Raw genomic sequence first — 20916 nt, 5'->3', positions numbered from 1 at the left:
CTTTTCCTGATTCTCCCCCAAGCACTTCACACCACTGTTCACAGAACAAAGAGCATCAGTAGTGTACTGTGACTTCCTCAAGGAACAAAGTGTTCAGAGCATTAATTTTCGCCCATAGAAATATATTTTGTTCCTGTATTTTTTAAAAAGAACTTATTTGCATGAGGCCATTAGTATAAAGGGCTAACTCGGTTCAAAATACACTAAGTATAAAGAGCTTCAAAATTAACTTGTAAAAAAAGCAAATCCCATTACATTCCACTGCAAATGGCAAGCCCATGACTGGTTTCTTGGGCTTTCATTAGCCTGCAAACAAGTGTACATTTTAGGAATCAAAAAGCCGAAATGACCGCAGTAGCCTCTGATCCTGTCTTGGTCACATTTCTGTCACTCAAAGAACCCAGCATCCAGCCAGCATACCTGTAATTCACAGAGAGAGAACTAGTACCCATTTAAATTTTCAATACTTCAAATGGTGACAATTTCAGTCATGAATAAGTTGGAACCTCAACAGTATCAAAATTCTGTTTTAGAAAATTTTATTTATTTATTTATTTGAGAGACAGAGAGAGAGACTGAGAGTAGGGGAGGAGTAGAGAGTGAGGGACAAGCAGACTCCATTCAGAGCGCAGAGCCAGATGCTGGCCTTGATCCCAAGACCTTGAGACTGTGATCTGAGCTGAAATCAAGAGTCAGACGCTTAACCAACTGAGCCTCTGAGGCACCCCTAAAATGCCGCTTTTCACTTAACTTCTAGGGATACTCACAAATACCAACTTAATTATTCCGAGACCAAGGAAGAGGTGAAATTTAGAAGCAGCCCTCTTCTGTTGATTCACGCCCAACAAGTTCTGTCAGCAAGCAGGGCTCGGGGTCTCTTCCTACCCAAAGTTAGGACACCTCACAATCTCAAATTGCAGGGCAGGCGAGCCCAGGAACAACTCAAGGGGAGCTGTCACCGATGGAATCCTTGAAGGACTTGGTAGGAAAGTGGGAAAAGAGTGCCTTCAGAAAGACCTGGTGGGTGACGCCACCTGCACACTTCAAACATGCTGGCATAAGTGACACAGATGGAAGCAGGGGTCTTTGCTTTGCTCTGGAGAGTGCCTGGCACACAGTGGTGCTCAATAACTCTTTGTTGACTAGGATCTGATTTGTCAGACTTTCTGGGACAGAGTAAAGAAGATAACAGTCAAATTTTTTTTTTTTACTAAAAATATAAAAAAGATTGAGGAGTTGAAAAATCTATATCTGCTTTAAAAAAATCTGTATCTGCTCAAGTTCCAGGTTTTTAAAAATTATTATCATGTCAGACTTAACTACAGAATCCTTAAATGTTAAAATACACTCTGTAATCTTGCCAAAAAAATTAAAAAAAATCCTTGTGAAAAATAAAAGACAACCTCACGGCTGAGGGCATCTAAAAATAGAACCAGGCTAATGGATGATTCTTTAAGTGGATAGGTTAAAGATGGCTCTCCAGCACTTGAAAAGATAGTTCTATCCATGTCTGGCTTTAATCAGGAATTCTGAACCCTGAATTTTAGGCATCAGTCACCAGGCTCATAAGACCAACTACCATTTAGGTCCCGGGCTGTGAAGAACACATGAAGAAAGGCACTAAAAGCTCTTCAGACTCTCTAACAGGAGAAAAAAAAAATGCTTTTCAGGTTTTTTAACAAAGCCCAATCTTGCCCAGACTGATTCTGGCTTGAGGAATGGCCTCTCCGGTAATGTGGAATCAATCTCCTCCATACCTTCCAGAAAGGACAGAAGAGATTAAGGCTAGGGAATCTGGAAAGGTGTCACAACAGTTACATAAATATAAGCAAAAGCCCGGGCTTTGATGGGAAACCTGTTCATTGTCTACAGCATGCCTTCTATGCTGTTTCAAGACTCGTAAGTCATAGATAAAGAACAGTGCAAGTAATTCTTGCCTACAGACAAGAAATGCATTCTGTTGGGTACAGGGTCAATTCCTCCTCCCAGAGGGACCTTTGTGTCATTATTGCTAATCTATAAATGTGCCGATTCTTTGGATTTTTTTTTTTTAATTGCTTGAAACCCCTCTCCAGTTTGTTCTTCGCTAGTGAGTTAAATAACATCTTTAGCATGCGACTATTTGTGTGAGAGTCATGATTTTTACCTTCATGTCAGAATTGCCTTTTAATACTTTATTAGGATCTTTTTTCTAAAGAGAGGTCAACATTTGAATATGCTAAAGTATCCATTACTCCAATCTGAATGTTACTGATTTCAGGGAAGACGGATAGTAACTGACACACAAGAATGATACGGGAACTAACTGAAGTCTATCATTTGCTGATCTTAAGTTACAGTATGCTTCCCCCGTCCTGTGAAGATGACAACTGTTTTAAGTCTCGGCTTACTGGATTCCTTTTCTATGTCAAAGCCTCCATTTAAAGTCTAATACGTGTCCCCATGTTCCCTCTTATATGCATCACCATAAATAATATTGGATTTGGGCTGAATTATTTAGCACTCTTCTCTGTTTCATAAAGATCTTACATTTATCGAGAAGAAAAAGTATTTCCATCTGTTAATTTCCTCCCTGCTCAAGAAAATTTCCCACAAACATTTTATTACCACTTATTACTCACGCTCCCGATTCTTACTTCTTAGCCGCAATTACTCATTTCTTTGTCTCTATTATTCGCGAGGCGTGTGGAGCAACACAGCAAGGACGTCAAACCCTTCTCTGATCGGCTAAGATTCTCAGTGTTAGTTGCAACTCAAGCCCCCTCTACTTTCATTCCAAGGGGTGTTTTAAAATTCTTAAAACGGCGCCTGGGTGGCTCTGTCGGTTGGACATCTGACTCTTGGCGTCAGTTCAGGTCGTGGTCTCATGGGTGGTGGGATCTAGCCACGGGGCTCTGTGCTCAGCAGGGAGTCTGCTTAAAGAACCTCTCCCTCTGCCCCTCCCCCAACTTGTGCTGCTCTCTCTCACTCTCTCTCTCTCTCTCTCAAATAAATGAAGACATCTTTTTAAAAAAATCTTTGAAACAAAATTTTTACATAAAAATTTGTAGAGCTTATTTTAAAAACTTTTTGTTAAAAAAAAAAGTTCTAGCATTCCCTCTTCTAAAGGACAGTGAGCAAAGGATCTCAATGGAACTCTCCATTTTAACTGTTAAATGGGGTGGGGGGTGGAAAGAGGTTAGAAATATGCAGATTCTTCCCAAACTATTTTTGGGCTTGGCAGCATATGTTAAACTAACCAAATCAAATATCTTCAAAGTCTCAGTCATTTTTGCTCTAAAATGTTTAAAAAAAAAAAAAAAAGGAAGAAAGGCGGTAAGCTCAAAGAACCACAGGGAAGCTCTGGGTGCTCTGTCATCCAAGCTGAGAGCCGTCTGCAGGTCGTTGAGCCTGACTTAGGCACCAGCGGGGAGTTCTTTGGGATCACACCTGCCTCCCCCACACTGGCACGAGCTACATGGAGAATTCCTTTGAGGACTTTCTGGTAAGCAAGCATTTGGCTCCCCAACAAACAGCCTTACATATGATTGATCCTGAGCTATGCTTCCCAAAATAACTTGTTCCCTTGGAGCCTGGATAATTATGAACAAGAGGTGGCTCTATGACACGGCAGACCCAACTGTGGCTTGGTTTTAAGCAATAGCAACATTGATTATACTTTCAGGATTCTCTGCTTGAGGAGGGATTCAAGCTTTTCTTTAGAAAAGCAAACTGAGGGCGCCTGGGTGGCTCAGTGGGTTAAAGCCTCTGCCTTCGGCTCAGGTCATGGTCCCAGAGTCCTGGGATCGAGGCCCGCATCGGGCTCTCTGCTCAGCGGGGAGCCTGCTTCCTCCTCTCTCTCTGACTGCCTCTCTGCCTACTTGTGATCTATCTCTCTGTCAAATAAATAAATAAAATCTTTAAAAAAAAAAAAAAAAAGAAAAGCAAACTGACGTTTCCCTCCTGGGCCCGTCTCAGCAACTGGGGAAGCAGCTTGTACGACACGGACAGCAAAATAAATATTCTTTAATTCAAGTTCACCATACTGTTACTATTTTCAGGGACCCAAATAAATGGATGCCTACACAGAGGGAGTCAAGCATTCATTTAGAATGCAGCAGCTCCCTGTAATTCACCACATTCCCTGCGTTGGTATTTTGGACCAGAACACAGTTCTAAATCGGGAACAGACCCTGTCAGGTACGTCTACAGGTTTCCTCTTCATATGGGAAAAGCTCTGGTTAACAGAAGGGGCAAAAACAGGGAAACTGGGCATTCCCAAAGTTCTTGCTCACACCACACTGGAGGGAACCAGGCTGGGATTTCCTCCTTCAGAAAGTTCTTCCCTAGGGCTCATGCTGGTTGGAGAGCAGTCACAAAAGTACAGAATGAAGTCCTCATATCCTGAGACATTTCAGATAATTACATATTATAGTACAAAATTCATCAACATATGCTTCCATACTATAGCATAAAGTGCTCTAGGAGATAATATGGCCAAATGTGAATGTGAGTTTTCTCTAGACTGTGACTTTTAAAAATTTCTTATCCGTATTTTCTACAGGGAATGTGTACGCCTGATGCAAAATGTATCTTAAAAAAGTCACTCAGGGGTGCCTGGGTGGCTCAGTAGGTTAAAGCCTCTGACTTTGGCTCAGGTCATGATCCTAGGGTCCTGGGATAGAGCCCCACATTGGGCTCTCTGCTCAGCAGAGAGCCTGCTTCCCCCTCTCTCTCTCTGCCTGCCTCTCTGCTCCCTTGTGATCTCTCTCTCTGTCAAACAAATAAATAAAAATAAATAAATAAAATCTAAAAAGTGACTCAGGCAAGTATATACAATTTGTTAGCCCACTCTTTGGTCTTGGGGGTTATCTGTGACTATGTTAGCAAGTTTTACTTCATTTAATCCTCCACATTTCTCCCTGAAAAAAGAAAAACTACTTACATTGGATATAATTAAGCCACCCTAACTTCTGAAGTTAATCAATGAGGTGCTGCTTCAGGATTTTTTAAAGTTTCCCATTAACATCCCTATTTCGACATCGCATTTCAAAACCCTAATGAAGAAGGTACACACCGTCCAAGTTCTAGGATGGCAGAATAGAAATCCTTTGGAGTCTGTAATATCCAGTTACCAGTTACAGCAATAGAACCCACGGTCACACACCAGGTATTTCTGACAGCCTTTTTCCTGCTTCCTTACCAAGTCCTTAAAGGACTCTGACAGGGACAGCCCCACCAGTATCTGATACAAGGGCAATCTTGACAGTAAACATGAATTTATCACACAGCAAATATACTTACCACCACTTCACTCCCAGATTCCCAAGGGCCTGAACATTTTATTTATTTATTTATTTATTTATTTATTTATTTATTTATTTATTTAATAGAAAAGACAACCTGCCTGAAGAACAAAGTCAGATTTGACTTTGGTGACTGGTCTGCATATTTAAATAATGTTTACCTTTCATTTTTCAGACGGGCAAAACAAACATCCTTGAAGCACAGCACATAGTAATATCAAACTGTCTTAAGGAGACATCTATACAGTATTTATAAAACCATACAGATAGCATATCAGATAACAAAAGCATATGGCGGCATGCATTTCAGATGGGAACCTGGCCCACCAATGGGGTCGGTGGCCCGATGTCCCTCCACACACAGGGCTCACTCCCACAGCTCTCTGCAGGGCTTGGTCTCCTAAAGGATTAGGGAATTAAAACACTCAGACATTACTAGACTCTGGCATTTAAAGCTGCCAAACTATAAGAAATCTCACTTCACCAATATCTGCATTTTTTAAAGCTCAGAAATAGGCAAGTACTCTGAGAAAAGGCATTACTATATTATATATAAATCATTTGGTTCTCAACATTATTTTACCATTCTCTGAGGTTGCCATGGGTATGTCCTTGGAACAGAGTGACCACTGAGTTACTGTCTAAACTGCATGACTTCTGCGAGTCGAAGGAGAAGCGGTTTCTAATTTCCAGCCACAAGTGGGACCATCCTGGGCCGACCTGGATGCAAGGTCCCTACCTCTCACTCCACCTCCTCATATCCTTTCACGAAGAACAGAGGTGCTGAGAAATGAACACAGGGCACGCCTTAAATTTACACAATGCTGTATGACAATTATATCTCAACAAAGCTGGCGGGGAAATACAAGATAAATAAAATAAAATGGAATTTTTGCAAGGAATGAGAGGTGGCCTGGAGCTGCAGTGTGCATCCGGCTTCCTCCCATCACCCCAAGGACCACCCTAGAAATGGACACATGTAAGCAGGCAGGGGCCCAATCTGTATCTAAATAAAATCCCCGGAACCAGTCTTGGCAAGACCGCCCCTAAAAATAACCTTTCCCCAAGAACCCTTTAAATGTCTGTTCTCTCCTTCCTCCGGCTGTACTCTGGGGGTGGTGGAGGAATGAAGATGTACGAGTATCAAATTCAGCATCCTCAGACATTTTTCCCACCTCCTGTCTCAAATCCAAGCTCTCCGTCCCAAGTGGCAACAGCGGTGGTCGTAGGAACGGAGAGAGAACTAGACAGATAACCCTGAAAGAGGTTACAGGGTCACTTGATCAGATCAGTTTGCAGCAGGAGAGAGATACTGCCTACACATGGCACAAACCCTATCAGTAGTGACTTCATATGTGGCCACAAACTCCTGGCATTGAACCATTCCCATTTTCACAGGATGGGAAGAGGCTTTGCCTCCACCCAAAGTGCTTCGCACACTTCCCATCCTCTTCTTGTGGACAGCCTGAAATTCACCCTGATGACGGGGGTTATGGTCTTAAAAAGGTCACCTCTAAAACACAGGTGATCTCCAGAAAGGCAGGTGTTGGGAACCTTCCGTTTTTAGGAACAGATGATTATAATGTTAAGAATATGAGAAATCCTTAGGAGACTTTGGGGGTGAGGGGAGGTATACAAGTAGGGCAGAGGAGGGAGGAGGCCCAGATGGCCAGAGGGGTAGCAGGAAGTGTGGGATTTTAGGTGAAAAGAGAGGAGCTCCGAGGGGGAAGGAGACATTGTGCTTCATGCTGCTTTCTTTCAAAGTTGTGTTTATGGAATAAATCACTTGTTGAACATAAAAACTTTGTTTTTCCTCTTAGAAGTGGACAACCTTGGTGGCCATTTCACGGTATACTCACATATCAAAACATTCTGTATAGTTGAAATATATACAATTTATTATTTGTCAATTACACCTCAATAAAGCTGGGCAGGGGTAGAAGTGGACATTCCCTGTCCATGAAACAGGTTTTCCTTGGCCAGCTGGGTTCAGAAGTATTCACTGTGTTCTATAGTCTCTCGGCTCCTGTGTATGTTTGAAACTTTCCATACAAGGAAGTTATAGAACAGAAAAGTGGGATTTTTTTTTTTTTTTAATGTAAAGGAAAGGAGTCCTTGGTACGGCCACATCAGTGTTTAGGCTGAATCTCTGTGGACCCCAAATCTTAGAGAGAGCTGCTGTCCACTAAGACATCATGCCTATCCTAGAAGATGAATCTCATCTGTGCTCATGCCTCTTGGAGTCCCATTTGCTGGTTCCAACAGGGAGCTAACTCAAGAACTTAGGCATCCTGAATGAACTCTGGCTTCTTTTGGAACTGAGCCAACCAGACCAGAAGTTAAAATTCCAAAGCTACGCCCCTAATGGCATGTCCTACTAAACTCTGTTTAGAGGTTTAGTTGGCTTTTCCTGTGGTCCCTTTCCTCCTCCTGTGGCATTTCTGTTGAACACCCCAAATGCCATACAGCTTGACCTAGAGAAAACCTCTGAGTGACAATGTTCCCCATGTCTCAAAATTTAGTTCTCTCATTTCATCAGATCCCCCAATTGTACCCATTTAGGAATGAGAAATTCACAGGCACACACCCTTCCACAGCAACGGTCGGTGAGGGATAAGTGAGAAATTAGGAATACCGAATCCCGCGCTTCAGATCCAAGGTGTAGTTTATATGTTAAGTTTGGGCAGAAAGCAACAACAACAACAAAAACCCACAAAGTGTTCCATAGTTAAAAGTGCAACCTTCAAAGATAAGCAACTTGGCTCAAATTTCAGCTCTGCCGCTTGTGGACCAGAGGATGCAATAGAATATTACCACCAGCACATTTTACAAAGTTCCTATTGAGAGATAGAGCCGTGTCTTCGTACTTTGGAATTCTGTTCCAGCCACCTTTCCCCACCCGCAACAGCTCTTGGACAAATTACTTAAATTCCCTGGCTAAAAAAAGGAGGGTAATAACACTCAGCTCTCAAGACTGTTGTGAAGAGTGAATAAAATAGTACCTTTGGTTAAAACAGTGCCTGGTAATTCTCAATAAATTAGTTGCTCTGCCCCGTTACAGTGAATAGTTTGGGATACTAAGAATAACACGCCAAATCCCCTCCCCCTCTTTTTTCTTAATCCACTAGCAAAAATTCACATATGAAAATATCACTTTCACCGTCTTGTTGGAATTCTTTTTGTTTTGGTGTTATACCAAAAAAAATTTTTTCAAGTATCCTTCTGTCTCAGAATTTAACAAAAGAGATCAAAATATGCAATGAAGGGGCGCCTGGGTGGCTCAGTGGGTTAGGCCGCTGCCTTCGGCTCAGGTCATGATCTCAGGGTCCTGGGATCGAGCCCCGCATCGGGCTCTCTGCTCAGCAGGGAGCCTGCTTCCTCCTCTCTCTCTACCTGCCTCTCTGCCTGCTTGTGATCTCTCTCTGTCAAATAAATAAATAAAAATCTTTAAAAAAAATGCAATGAAATAATCAGCCACCTCCTATTTCGTAAAATTCCACTAATTGAATAGAAATTACACGGTGTGTAAGATATAAAATGCATGACTTGCATTTTTCCAACTAATGTCTCTCTCCCCACATCCCAGCCCAATCTCACTCTTACCCCTGCTGCCACTGAAAAATTTGTTTGTCTCAAAATAGAAAAATACTATCCTCTGTGGGTCATCTTTAAAATGATTACAATTCTGTATATGTCTTCTATCATCTGCATGACTGATGCTCTCCAACACCCAAAATACCAGTCATGTTTTCTAAAAACCTTAAAACAAAACATCTAAACGACAGCAATAATTTGTTTCATCTCCTTAACTTTTTAAATGATAATATGGGGAAAAAAAGGAAACCTATCTTGGAGTTAAATTCTACATTTAGTGTAAGATGAAACAAATTCTACTGTTTTTAGTAATCCTCAAAAATTTCCAATATAGTCTTCCTCAAGAAAGCCCATCATTGGCCCTTTCAACCGCAGAAGGGTTTTATGCCCCAGACCTGAACAAATCACCATTAATAATTTCTCGCAGCTTTTCACTTCCTTTGAAAGCGTAACTTATCTCAACGGCTAAAAGATATCCCATCCCATGTCGCCAAATCCCTGGGTTTCTCTTTCAGCAGTTACCCAATTCAAATGCCAGACTCAGACTGGCAAAGTTCCAGTGGAATACCACGGTGAGATTTCTCCAGGAAGAAAATCAAAGCCATCTCAACAGTTCGAGTGGTTCCAAGTCGTTTGAGGCAAGCACATCTTCACGTAGAGAAGCAATGCGTCCATGGGCAGGTAATATCACTGCTTCCTGTGGAAGTCCTCTTCTCTGAGATCCTCCATGTTCCCCTCCCCAAAGTTTCAACCACTGCCTATGAGCAGATAGCTTCTATGCCTGAACCTCCAGCTTGACCTTTCTCCTTGATATTTCCATTGGATAGCAAGCCCTCAATCCAAACCTCACATTTTTAACTAGGACAAAACCCCACAATCCCCACGCCCTTACTTTCCTAAATGAACACCAAAAGTGTTAGAGATAAGGCTAGAAATGATTAGAATTTAGCTTTATGGTCTGGCTACTGTATTGGTACTGGTCAAGGATCTCAGACATAGTGGGACATAGCAGTACCATAGTTTTATTGGGTTGAATGTAAGAAAAGTGCAATTTTTGGAGGTGAAAATGGTCAGCATCAAAGAGTTTCACGTGGGTAAACATAATATAAAATTTCTCAAAATTCTAATAAAGACCAATGACATTACCTAACTTCTAAATAATTATTTTCACATCCTATTTGATGATCATGAAATAAAAACTCTTTATGGCTCTAAAAGGTAGGATTTCTTGATTTGCCAATCTCAATTAAAAGACTCAATCACAGGTTCATACTAAATGTGGTTCTCATTTCCTCCAAATGACCTCATATTCACCTACTTGTCCATCTGGTCCTCAAAATTACTAAAAAAGGAGGGTTTTCCCCCCCAAGATTACATGTCTTTTAGTGAAAAGACTGTCACAGATACCACTACTAAGAGTCTATTTTCAATTTGCAATTATTCCTAGGGATTATAACTAACACTTCTACCTCCTAGCAAAAACAAATGAAGATAACTCAAAGTCACACTAACTTCTCAGTTTTGGACTTGGCACTCAGGTCAACTCCTTTCCGGAAATACACACACTCTTCCGAATCACCCATGAATATCTATTCTTTATTTTCTAATTCCACTACTATGAAGTGCAACAGGTTTTCCAAAAAAATTTTTACCATATTTTGTATATAAGAATCACACATTTAAATTTACTTATGTGAATCATTAATGTAATTTTTCTTTATTAAGTGGGTAAAGATTCTCAATCTGAGAAAAAAAATGGTCATTTCAAATCAAATTTAGCTGGCTAGAAATTCTGCTCATTAATATGGTGACATGTTATAATTTAAATAAATTTGCATGAATGAATTTTTATTTCAAAAATCTCTAAATTCCAATTTTTTAAAAATTAAGCAGCTTGTCTTTGAAGGCTCCGTTTTAGAATAAGAATTAAGTCAGATAACTCCATTCATTTTGAGGACTTGAGAAAAATACTTTTTTTTAAAACCACTACGGAACAGGCATGAATTGGAGTTAATACATATATAGCTCAAGGAGTTCTAAAGACTGTAAAAAAAAGTTTCTTAATTGTTACATTTAAATTTTTTAATTGTGCTAAACTAAACACTTTTCAGAAATAGGGCTCATAATTTTCTCATTCCAAAAATGAGTACAGAGTCTGAGCAGGCTCAGAGCTGGGCCTGGGGAACCAGAGAAGAGCGTCTGCTCATAGTCCTCTCCTCAGAAAGATCATGATGGCACCAGGGGACCATGTCCTAGAAGGCTGGCCTCTTGCAGGAGGGACTGCAGAATGGGTGGAGGAGGTTGGGGCTGGGTATAAGGCAAAGGGGTGAATCAAACATGGTGAGGGCCACTCTGTGGGATTGGACCTTGATCCTGCTGGGGCGGGAAATGGAATAGCAGACAGAGCTGGGATTGGACCTTGGCCCTGCTGGGGCGGGAAATGGAATAGCAGACAGAGCTTAGCTTGGACCTGGCCTCCCAGAGCACTGCAGGAGGTCTGAATTCTCTGCTGAAGGCAATAAAGAACCACAGAGGGACTTTAAGCAGGAAATACCATGAGTAGGCTTGTGCTCCATAAAGATCACTCCTGCCAGCATCATGGAGGAAAGCCTGAAGAGAAGCATAAGCCACGGAAGGGTGACAAAGTAGGAGGCCACCACCCTAACCCAGGCAGGAAACACAGAAACTCTGAAGACCTTAAAGTACATAATGGGATGAAGGGGCAGGGTCCAGAGGATTTTGGCAGGTGGCTCCACCAGAGTTGGGAGAGAGGGAGGCACCAAGAGTAAGTCCCAGGATCCCATTTGAGTGCCAAGGAGGAAGATGTCTCCAGTACCATGATGGCAAACCACATGGGAGAAGCATTTTGGAAATACTCTCTCCTTTCCTTCACCAGCCTAGTTGAACTGGGTGGCCCTCTCTGTGCTTTGCAATGACCTTTCTGTCTCTTGAACCTGACTATAAGCTCCTTAAGGCCTAAGGTCAACTCAATTCTCTATTCCTGGTCCCTAGCAGGCCCATTATAAATGTCAAATAAAAGAATGAATGGCCATGCCTATGCCCCACTACATCTTGCTCTTCAGTAGGGTGGCAGGTCAAAGCATCTTCCGGTTTCTGGCATGGAAAACTGTGGGGAGGAGGAGGGGTGCGTGTGCCACCACCACCCACCCCGCATGCCTGCATGCGCTCAGATACGTTGTTCGCATAAAAAATGTTCCAGACTGCTTTAGAAAGACCAATTCCTTGCACTCAAGATTTTCCTGCCTTTGGAATTTGTCTAGCACAGCAGTTAGCAAACGTTCCCCTTAATCTCTGCTTTCTGTTCTTTCTGGAAGAATCAGTACGGTTCCCAGGGAAACAGCGGTACAATTCTGACTGTCCTCCAACGTATTCCGTACCAACTCCTCTGCTCATCATGGCGGCTCCCCCACCCACTCGGGTCCTGCGCCTTTTCTGTAGGTGTCTCCCAGCTGCAGCAACTGACGGCGGCGTGTGCTGACAGCTTTCTGAAGCCGAGTTCATTAAGTTTCCCAGCTAAGAATTATATGTGTCCTCCCACTCTTGGAGAATCTTTGGAGTTCAACTTTCTACCACAGTGCCCTTGGCTGGAGGGGTGAGGCATGCTCCAGGATGTACCCCAGTGCCTTGGGGAGGGTCCAAAGACAAAGAGTGACTCTTCTGCCTCACGCCCCGTGCACGTATGATCAACTACAGCAACCCAAGTGCACTTAGAACAATGGTCCCTCCGGGGGCAGAGACTACTTAGGGCTCATACTAGATTCTGTCTGTCCATGCCTACCCACCAACATCCTTCCCTGGACATCAAAGGTCCCTTGGAACTCCTGCCCTCCCTTCCAGCTGTGGCCACAGGGACACACCACCCTCCCCTCTGCCATGGAGTGCACCCTCCTCCCCTCTCCCGGGCGCTGGATGACAGACATATCCTGTAAATGTGCAGCTTTCTCTCTCCTGGCCGGTGAATAGACTCTCCGCATCAGTTTGCTCATTTCTCGTCAATACTGCTGTCTTGAGTTTCCAGTCCACGAGCTCTCAGGGTGGGATCATGTCTGCTTAACTGGATTTATGAGCAGCCTGCCGTGGAATAGCACGGGGCCATTTAATACTTTTATAATCCCTCCTGACCACTCAAAAATTGATGCCTTCCTCGCCATTGCTCCTACCAGCCCCTGGTTCTAATCCTCACCACTCTGCCCAGCGGGTCCTATCTTGGGCTCCTGCCTGGGTCTCCCGGACTCAGGTCCTCACGCATCTGATTCTTCCTGCAAACAGTCTGCTTCTTTAAACACGGACCTCTGGAGCTCCAACACCTGCAGGGCTCCGCCCTCATCCTCGTCTCAGTCCACTGTAACCTGGGCCCTCTCTCTGCATCCCAGTCTCCATCAGGAGCTTCAGCCAAGCCCGTCTCCTTCTCTTTCTCCCTCAAGCACATCACAAACAGCAGACACCTGCAAGAACATGGAGCCTGGTGTCCCAGCCTGCCCACCCTTTAGACTCTCCCTCTCTGAGCTTGTCCCCTCAGCCCTTTGTCAGAGGGTGGTAAAGAGGGGCTAGGGAAGAGGGGAGAGCGGGTGCTTTCATGGCACTAAAGAGTGATGTGAACACTTATTATGGTGACATCCCACTTATCCACGCACCTCCCTACCCCCAAGAAACACAACAGTCGCTTCACTCCATTTCTCCAGCCAGGAATACGATTTTTGTCTCCTCTCTACTCAGCTAATGTTTAGTTACTACTGAAATTAAGGTCTGGCCCGAGTCCTACTTGCTCACAAAGCTACTTCTCATTGTCCCCACCCACGACAGCTTTCCTGATTTGACCTATAATTTCTGTTCTTTACACAACAATTAATATTAAGCCATGTATTATTTCCCTCCAGAGTCCAACAGTGTAAATCCTCTCTTTACAATACATCAGGATGAAGGGAAGCTGGTGATTTAATGGACATGGAGTTTCAGGCAATGGGAAAATTCAGGAGACGGATGGGTGATAGCATGATATTGTGAATGTGTTCACGTCACTGAATCGTACACCTAAGAATGGTGACAATGGTAAATTTTATGGAAAGTCTATTTGACCACACACATGAAACAGTACAGCAAAGCCACTAAGCAACAAGTCTGTGCCTCATCATCCCTCCCCAGTCCAGGTGTAGAGCTCACTACTGTTAATAAAAGTATTTGCTGCGTGAGGATAATAACATCTGAACATTTAGACTGTATGGAGCCCCTTCCACATAAACTGGTTTAACCGTTCGATCCTGAGAAACACAATGAGGTAAGAAAGGTATCGCTTACCTTTATTTTCTAGATACATGGACACGTGAAGGCTTAGGGACTTGACAACGGTCAGAGAGTACCAGTGAGGGCTGAGAGCCCTCTAGGTTTCACGAACCTGGAAATGGTCACCCGCTTTTTAGTAACTGCTCACCTTGTTGAAACACGTACCGCTTTCTCTCCCAGGAAAAATTCACGCAAAGGCAGATTTCCTGGTGCAGAGGAGAAGAGACTTCACTTTGCTCCCTTCCTCGGCAGGTACTCGCCATGGAACACTGGGCGGGGCAACCTCAGGTTCCCCGGCTCTCTAATTAACATGGACCCTGTGGGCAGCTGCTCCCACACATGTCTTTGGATGCTGCCTGATCCGACCCGGTGACATTTTAGCCTGGGTGACAGGATGAACAGGAGGTACTCTGAGGTGAGTGGTGAATCAGTCCATCTAGCTTCTGACTATGAAGAAGAACTTGACCTTCTCTAGGACTGATTAAAACTGGGGAGAACTCCAATGGGGGAATATACTAACCACTCCCTTATTCTCCCAAAAGCTGGTAAAAAAGTGTATTGATCATCCAGCCATATACAAGTTAAGGGTGTAAGGACCCCTCGTGTCACAAAGCACACAGTCATTTATTTCCTTAAAAGGCCTGTGCTAGCCTCCCAGAGCGGTGAAGGACAGCACCCCGTGCTTACAGAGATAGCACACATAGTCAGCATTGCTGTTCTGACAAGTCACCTCCTGATTAGGCTTCAGTCAAACTGAAGGTTGAATATGTTCCTTGGTTCCAAGAGGAGCTTTCTTCTAAATACCAAAGCTCGAGAAGTTTCAAAAGTCCACTGAAGACAGCCTCATTTACGTGAATGTAAATATCCCCATCCCCATTTACTAAACACCCCTGAAAGAGAAGGGGAGCACTCTGAAATCCTTGTATGCATACTTAATGGTAAAGTCAATGTCTTCTGAATTGCCTCCTTTTGGAAAAAGCATGAAGCTTCCTCAAGAAATTGAAAATGGAATTATCACAGGAACCAGAAATTTTATTTCTGAGTACAAAACCAAAAAAATTGAAAGCAAGGTCATGAGAAGATACTGGTACGCACACACTTACACCAGCATTATTCACCGTTGACAAAAGCAACCCAAGTGTCCATCTTCGGATAAACAGATAAGTAAGTGGTATGTACATAGAGTGGAATATCATTCAGCCTTAAAACAGAAGGAAATATTGACCCATGCCATAACATGGATGGACCCTGAAAACATTATGCTAAGTGAAATAAACCAGCCACAAAAGGACAAATACAGGAGGATTTCACGTACATGAGATCCCTAGAGGAGTCACATTCATAGAGACGCGAAGTAGCAGGGCCGTTGCCAGGGGCTGGGGAGAGGGGAGAATGTAAAGTTACTCTCTAATGAGTATACAGAGTTCAGTTTTCCATGATGGAAAAAGTTCTGGAGATTGGCCGCATAACACAGCAACGTGCAGTCCTTAACCTTAAAGAACGGCACACTTAAAAATGATTAAGATGGTACATTTTTTGTTACATGGATTTTGCCAATTTTTAAAAAATCAGCATCTAAGAAAAAGAAAAAAAAAAAAAGCACTATACTTTCACTAAGTCCTTCTGTAGCAAGGAATTCCACACCAGAGAGCAAGGATTACCACAGCCTATGAGACTCTCTGAACTGTGGATATAATTAGGCACCACATCCATTAAAATGCTACGGACGTCATCATGTGTTACCAACATCTGTTGACAGATCTCATACCCAGCATATCACTGAAACAGAGTGTGGAGAAGGTAGCCCACAATAGAAACAATGGTATTTTATCCTTGCCCTGTTCCAACAGTGTGTCTCATAGGACATAAATAGAGGCCACTCACTGCTCTTACTCTGAACTCACAGTTCAATATTATTTTATTGACTTGAGTAGGTGCTATACCAAAAGTAGAAACACAGTATGTTTTAGATCTGTTCAGATCTGTGTCCTAAGGCAGTGGGGTCCCCCCCCCCCCAGCATCTACAACACTCAATCTATCTTAAGGGGGAAAAAAAAATGAATTCTCACTTTAAACTTTCTAGCATTCTTTTGAACTGGGATTGGGAAGTATATACAGTTTTTAATAAAATATGTCAAGTGCTATACAATTACAATGATATATTCACACAGGAATTCTATTCAAAAATATTGTGAACATAATAAAAAAAACAAGAGGAGATAGATGTCAATGTGGTTTTTAGAAACTGACATTAGCTCTATCCTGATATTGTACTGTAGGAAAAAACAAAAACAAAAATAACAGAAACACTGTTTCTGTGATTAGACCTAAAAATGATGGGCAGAGTACCTGTCCAATGTCTTAGCTAATTTACGGTGTCTCATAAAAAAAAAAAAAAGGCAACCTTTGAAAGGAAGACTTAGGAGTTAAAAAAAAAACAAAACGTGAAAAATGTAGTAATCAAAACTTTAAAGAAAAACACTAATGCAGAAAGTTAAACTCACTTTAACTTCTTGCTGACTGATAATGCATCACTGACCCAGACGACATATTAATAATCCTCAGGCCATGTGTTTCTCTCCTGATGTCCTTTAAAAAACAGCAGGTCTGAAATGTTATTTTCCTTTGTAGACTCAACTTATATTTATCACTTCTGTCCTCTTGTTTCCAAGAAGGTGGGGATGGTGGAACTCTTAGGAAACTAAGGTGGAGAGGGAAATGTACCCAAATGAGAGCTTGAGAATAATAGTAGTAAATGGTATTTGACCAGAGAGGGTAGCCGACAAAAGAGAGATCTTGATGTAAAAATAATGCTCTGGTATTTGATAATTATCCAAATAGGGAGAGATTCTCGCAGCCAAGGCCGTTCATGGGGACAGAAGGATGTATCGCCCCACCGTCATATGCTAATTTACAGTGTCATACAGCACACCCACTCACAGGGGCATCTAGGAGAGCATTTCCCATGCACACATATGGTGGGCAGACCTTATTCACTTAAAAGCAGGTCCTTAGCAGGGAATTTCACTTTGCCCCACCCCCCAGAAAAATAGTGGGGGGAAAGTATAGGGCACCTCACTTTTGTCCTGACACTGTCATCATAAAGTTGGGTTAGCAGGTCTGGGCTGGCACGTCTGACTCCGCCAGGCTCTGTGCCCAGTCAAACAGGAGGTGGGATTTAGCCTCCTGGTGAGCATCCCCTACTTGTTCTAGCCAAGGGGATCAAGAAGAAACCTTGAAATAATGGAATATTCCATTGGGCCCCCAGAGAGCGCCTACCAAGAAGGGCAAGGAGCTTTCAGAGCTGGCTGACTCCCTCATCCCTGGGTGCTTACCTCCATGAACCATAAATAGAGTGTGAAATAATTATTACTTTATTGGTGAGTGCCTAGTGTTCCTACAGCATCTCTCTCTTAGGAGCCCAAAACATCTAAGAAATGATTTGCAATTCCTCTTTGGGGAGCCCTGTGGAAATCCCAATGACACTGATGTTCCCCTGACATCTTTTATTTGGGGAGAGAGGGGCGAGAGGCAAACGGAAACAGTGGTACAGGTAAAGTATAACTCCCGTGGCCAAGGTCACAGACTCAAGGGGTGAGGAGCGACCCGAGAGTCTTTCAGATTCCGATCTAACGCTGATTAAAGCAGATTCACACGTACACAGCACTGTTCCTCTTTTAACATTTTTCGTTCTGTGACTCTTACGTTACTTACACACGCGCGCACACACGCACACGCGCGCGCGCACAGACTGGACGCCCAATTTCGTGCCTGTCTCTGGAAGTGTTCTCCTTCCTAACGGGGCACCCGGGCTACGATGACACAGGACAACACGAAACCTCCACCACGCGCCCTCTCGCTAGTGCCCGCAGTCGGCGAGCCCGCGGGGGCTGGGACACACAGATACCGGGGCCGAGCCCGCAGGCAGCGGACACGGGCCCCTTGCTGACCTTCCTCTGCTGCTTCTCCCAGGCGGGGTCTAGGAGCAGGTCGCGGTCCCACTCCTCTTCCTGGATCATGTACTCGTCATCGTCATAGACGTAGTTGTACTGCACGCCGGGCTCTATCTGGTTCATGGCGCTCGGGTAGCCGGGGCTGCGGCGGGGCGCGCGGGGCTCGGACGGATTGATGGACTGACGGACGGGCGGGCGGAGAAGCGGCGGGGCCGGCGGGGCGCTCGGAGCTCGGCGGAGGCGCAGGCGGCAGACTGGCGGGCGCGGGGTGACCTTCGCGCGGCTCCTCTCGGGGCGGCACGCCTAGACGCTGGGTCGCGGGCGAAGCACCAGCTCAGGCGGCGAGCAGCTGCCGAGCGGCTTAATACCCGCGCCGCCGGTCACGTGGCCGCCCGGCCGCGCCCCCGCCCCGCCCTCCGTCCGCCTCCGCTCCCGCCGCTCGGAGCACGTGCGGGTGGGCTGGGGCTGGGGCTGGGGCGCGGGGTGGCTGGGGGTCCCCGCTCGCGCCGCTGCAGCAAGCCTCTTTGGTGGTGAGCTGAGCCTGCTTGCGCCAGCCCACGCCTCTCACTTACCCTTCTGGCTCGCGGTGGGCTTGGCTTGCCGGCACCTGAGTCGATTGCGGGGTTGGGGTGGCGGCGGGCGGAGGTGGGAGGAATGGATGTATGCGGTCCTGGGGAGGCCTCCACCTGCGACGCATCCAAGTTTTCCATATATCATTTGCATATTCAATTTTCCACATATTTCCATATATAACATGCACTTAAACCCCTGAAAAGTAAAGTTTGAAAGATACAGAATCCCTTCTTGTCCTCCCCTCCCCTAGGGAAATCAAGGCAAGAGACTTGGATCAACCATATTAAAACGTCAGGAACCAAACCAAAGGCGGGAAGTGTCATCTCTCACCTGCCAGTCATAAATTTAAAAGAACTGACAATGGTGGACAAGCAGCCAGCTTCGTGTTACACTTCCATCTCGCCGTGATACGTTTCACATAAGCATTTCCATCCCTGTGGTTTCGCTTAGCTGTTCCCTGTCAGTTATGCCGGGAAGGATCCAAAGCGCGGTCCTCAGCGACCGGTAGGTTGAATTCTTTTCATCACTTTATGGATTAAGCGCCTACTGTAATCCAGACACTGCTAGGCACGGGGGAATTCAGAGGCAAACTGCTAGGCAGGGCACTTGCCTTCTGAAGTTTAAGTCCAGATTGAATAAAAGTTGCCCACAGATGCTAAACAACTGTTTGTGGTTCAAGAGCTTTCAATTTGTTGACATGTTTCAAGCTGACACTATGCCTAGATTTATCATTGTTCCTTAGAATTCTGACATCGCTTAGTTTTATTCTTTTGAGCTTTTTGCAAAAAGACGTTGACAAATTAGTACACACTCTGCATTCACATTTTTAAAAACATACTCACTAGAACATGAGCTCCATGAGAGCAGGGATTTTGTATGTTCATAGCTGTAACTCCCGGCAACTAGAAGGATGTCTACTACAAATGAGGTGCTCAAATATTTGTTGAAAGAATAAGTACTCTTGGAAATAGTGATTGAGCTCATTTACGTGAATTAAATTTAAGATTTTAAATTTATATTTTGTATTAAAATCACACTCTCTGAATAAGTTTATCACTAAACTTTAACTATTAAAAACTGTATCAACAATTTTAAAAACTGTGAATCTTGGTCTTCAGAATTAATTGTGGGGACTTCAGGTAGCAGATGAGGTGAAATAAAAGGAAACAGATTTACCTTCCTTCCTGAAATAACTGGAACCTGGGGAACAAATACATAGGAAACAAAAATTTTCAAGACGTTGGTCACCAGGCAAAGAAGGATGATGATGAAAAGAAATAAACAACATGAGTACTGTGATTGTCCTAGTTTATTGCCTGGAGAAAGTTTCCAAGATGCAACCCAGGCATAGCTCAGTGGTCTCCCTAAAGGAAGTTCAGAGAGACAAGGCAGCTAGAGTTTGCAAGGCCAATTACAGAAGAGAGAGCTGCGAAGAGAGAGAACGCTGGATTTTCAGAGACTGCCCGTCTAGTCTGATCAATGAATGCATGGGAAAAAAAGTACCTGAAGCCAAGGGAAGAACCACCCAAAAGAACTAGAAGGAATGTTCTTTGGAAGCCCTAAGGGGCCTAGAATAGTTTCTGTTTCCCTTAGCCAGAGTGAAAAACTTCATCATTCACAGAGCATCAGATGGAGTATTCAGAGGTAGGGGGACATTACCCCTAAACTAAATTATATCACTCAATTATATCATTTACTGGACCTGCCTGAAAAAGCTCAAAAGAAACTCAAAAGGACCAAATGTTTATTTCTAAGTCATTTAACCATGTTCCAGAACAAATGTCAAAAATGCCTGTAGGAAGGGCACCTGGGTGGCTCAGTGGGTTACCTGTCCGACTCTTGATTTGGCTCAGGTCTTGTCTCAGGGTGAGATCGAGCCCCACATCTGACTCCATGCTCAGCGGGGTATCTGCTTGAGATTCTCTCTCTCTCCTTCCCTCTGTCCCACCCACTCTTTCTCTCAAATAAATAAATAAATCTTTTTTTTAAATGTCTATAGGAATACAAAAACATTCAACACTTAAACCAAAGTAAAATTTGCAATTTCTGGCACTTATCAAAGATTACCAGATGTGCAAAGAAGCAGGAAAGATCCATAATGAGGATATCACACAAAACTGACCCAGAATTGACACATAAGTAGGAAAGAACATTTAAAATAATTATAACTGGGGGCGCCTGGGTGGCTCAGTGGGTTAAGCCTCTGCCTT

At 43.8% G+C, this 20916-nt stretch overlaps 1 protein-coding gene across 1 annotated transcript in view; it reads right to left on the bottom strand.

Annotated features, from left to right (window-relative positions):
- Nucleotides 1–18481, bottom strand: part of ACTN2 (actinin alpha 2) — a 66159-nt gene extending 47678 nt beyond the window's left edge. The window contains exon 1 of the mRNA XM_047701787.1: nt 18131–18481. Within this exon, the coding sequence (XP_047557743.1) occupies nt 18131–18256 (126 nt within the window). The 5' untranslated portion in view covers nt 18257–18481. The remainder of the gene's footprint in view (nt 1–18130) is intronic.
- Between the last annotated feature and the right edge of the window lie 2435 nt (nt 18482–20916).

This window comes from Lutra lutra, chromosome 14 (assembly GCF_902655055.1).
Source record: "Lutra lutra chromosome 14, mLutLut1.2, whole genome shotgun sequence".
In the NCBI taxonomy this organism is placed as follows: Eukaryota; Metazoa; Chordata; class Mammalia; order Carnivora; family Mustelidae; genus Lutra; species Lutra lutra.
The sequence above is the reverse complement of the archived record's forward strand: the minus strand, read 5'-3'. Positions and strand labels throughout refer to the sequence as shown.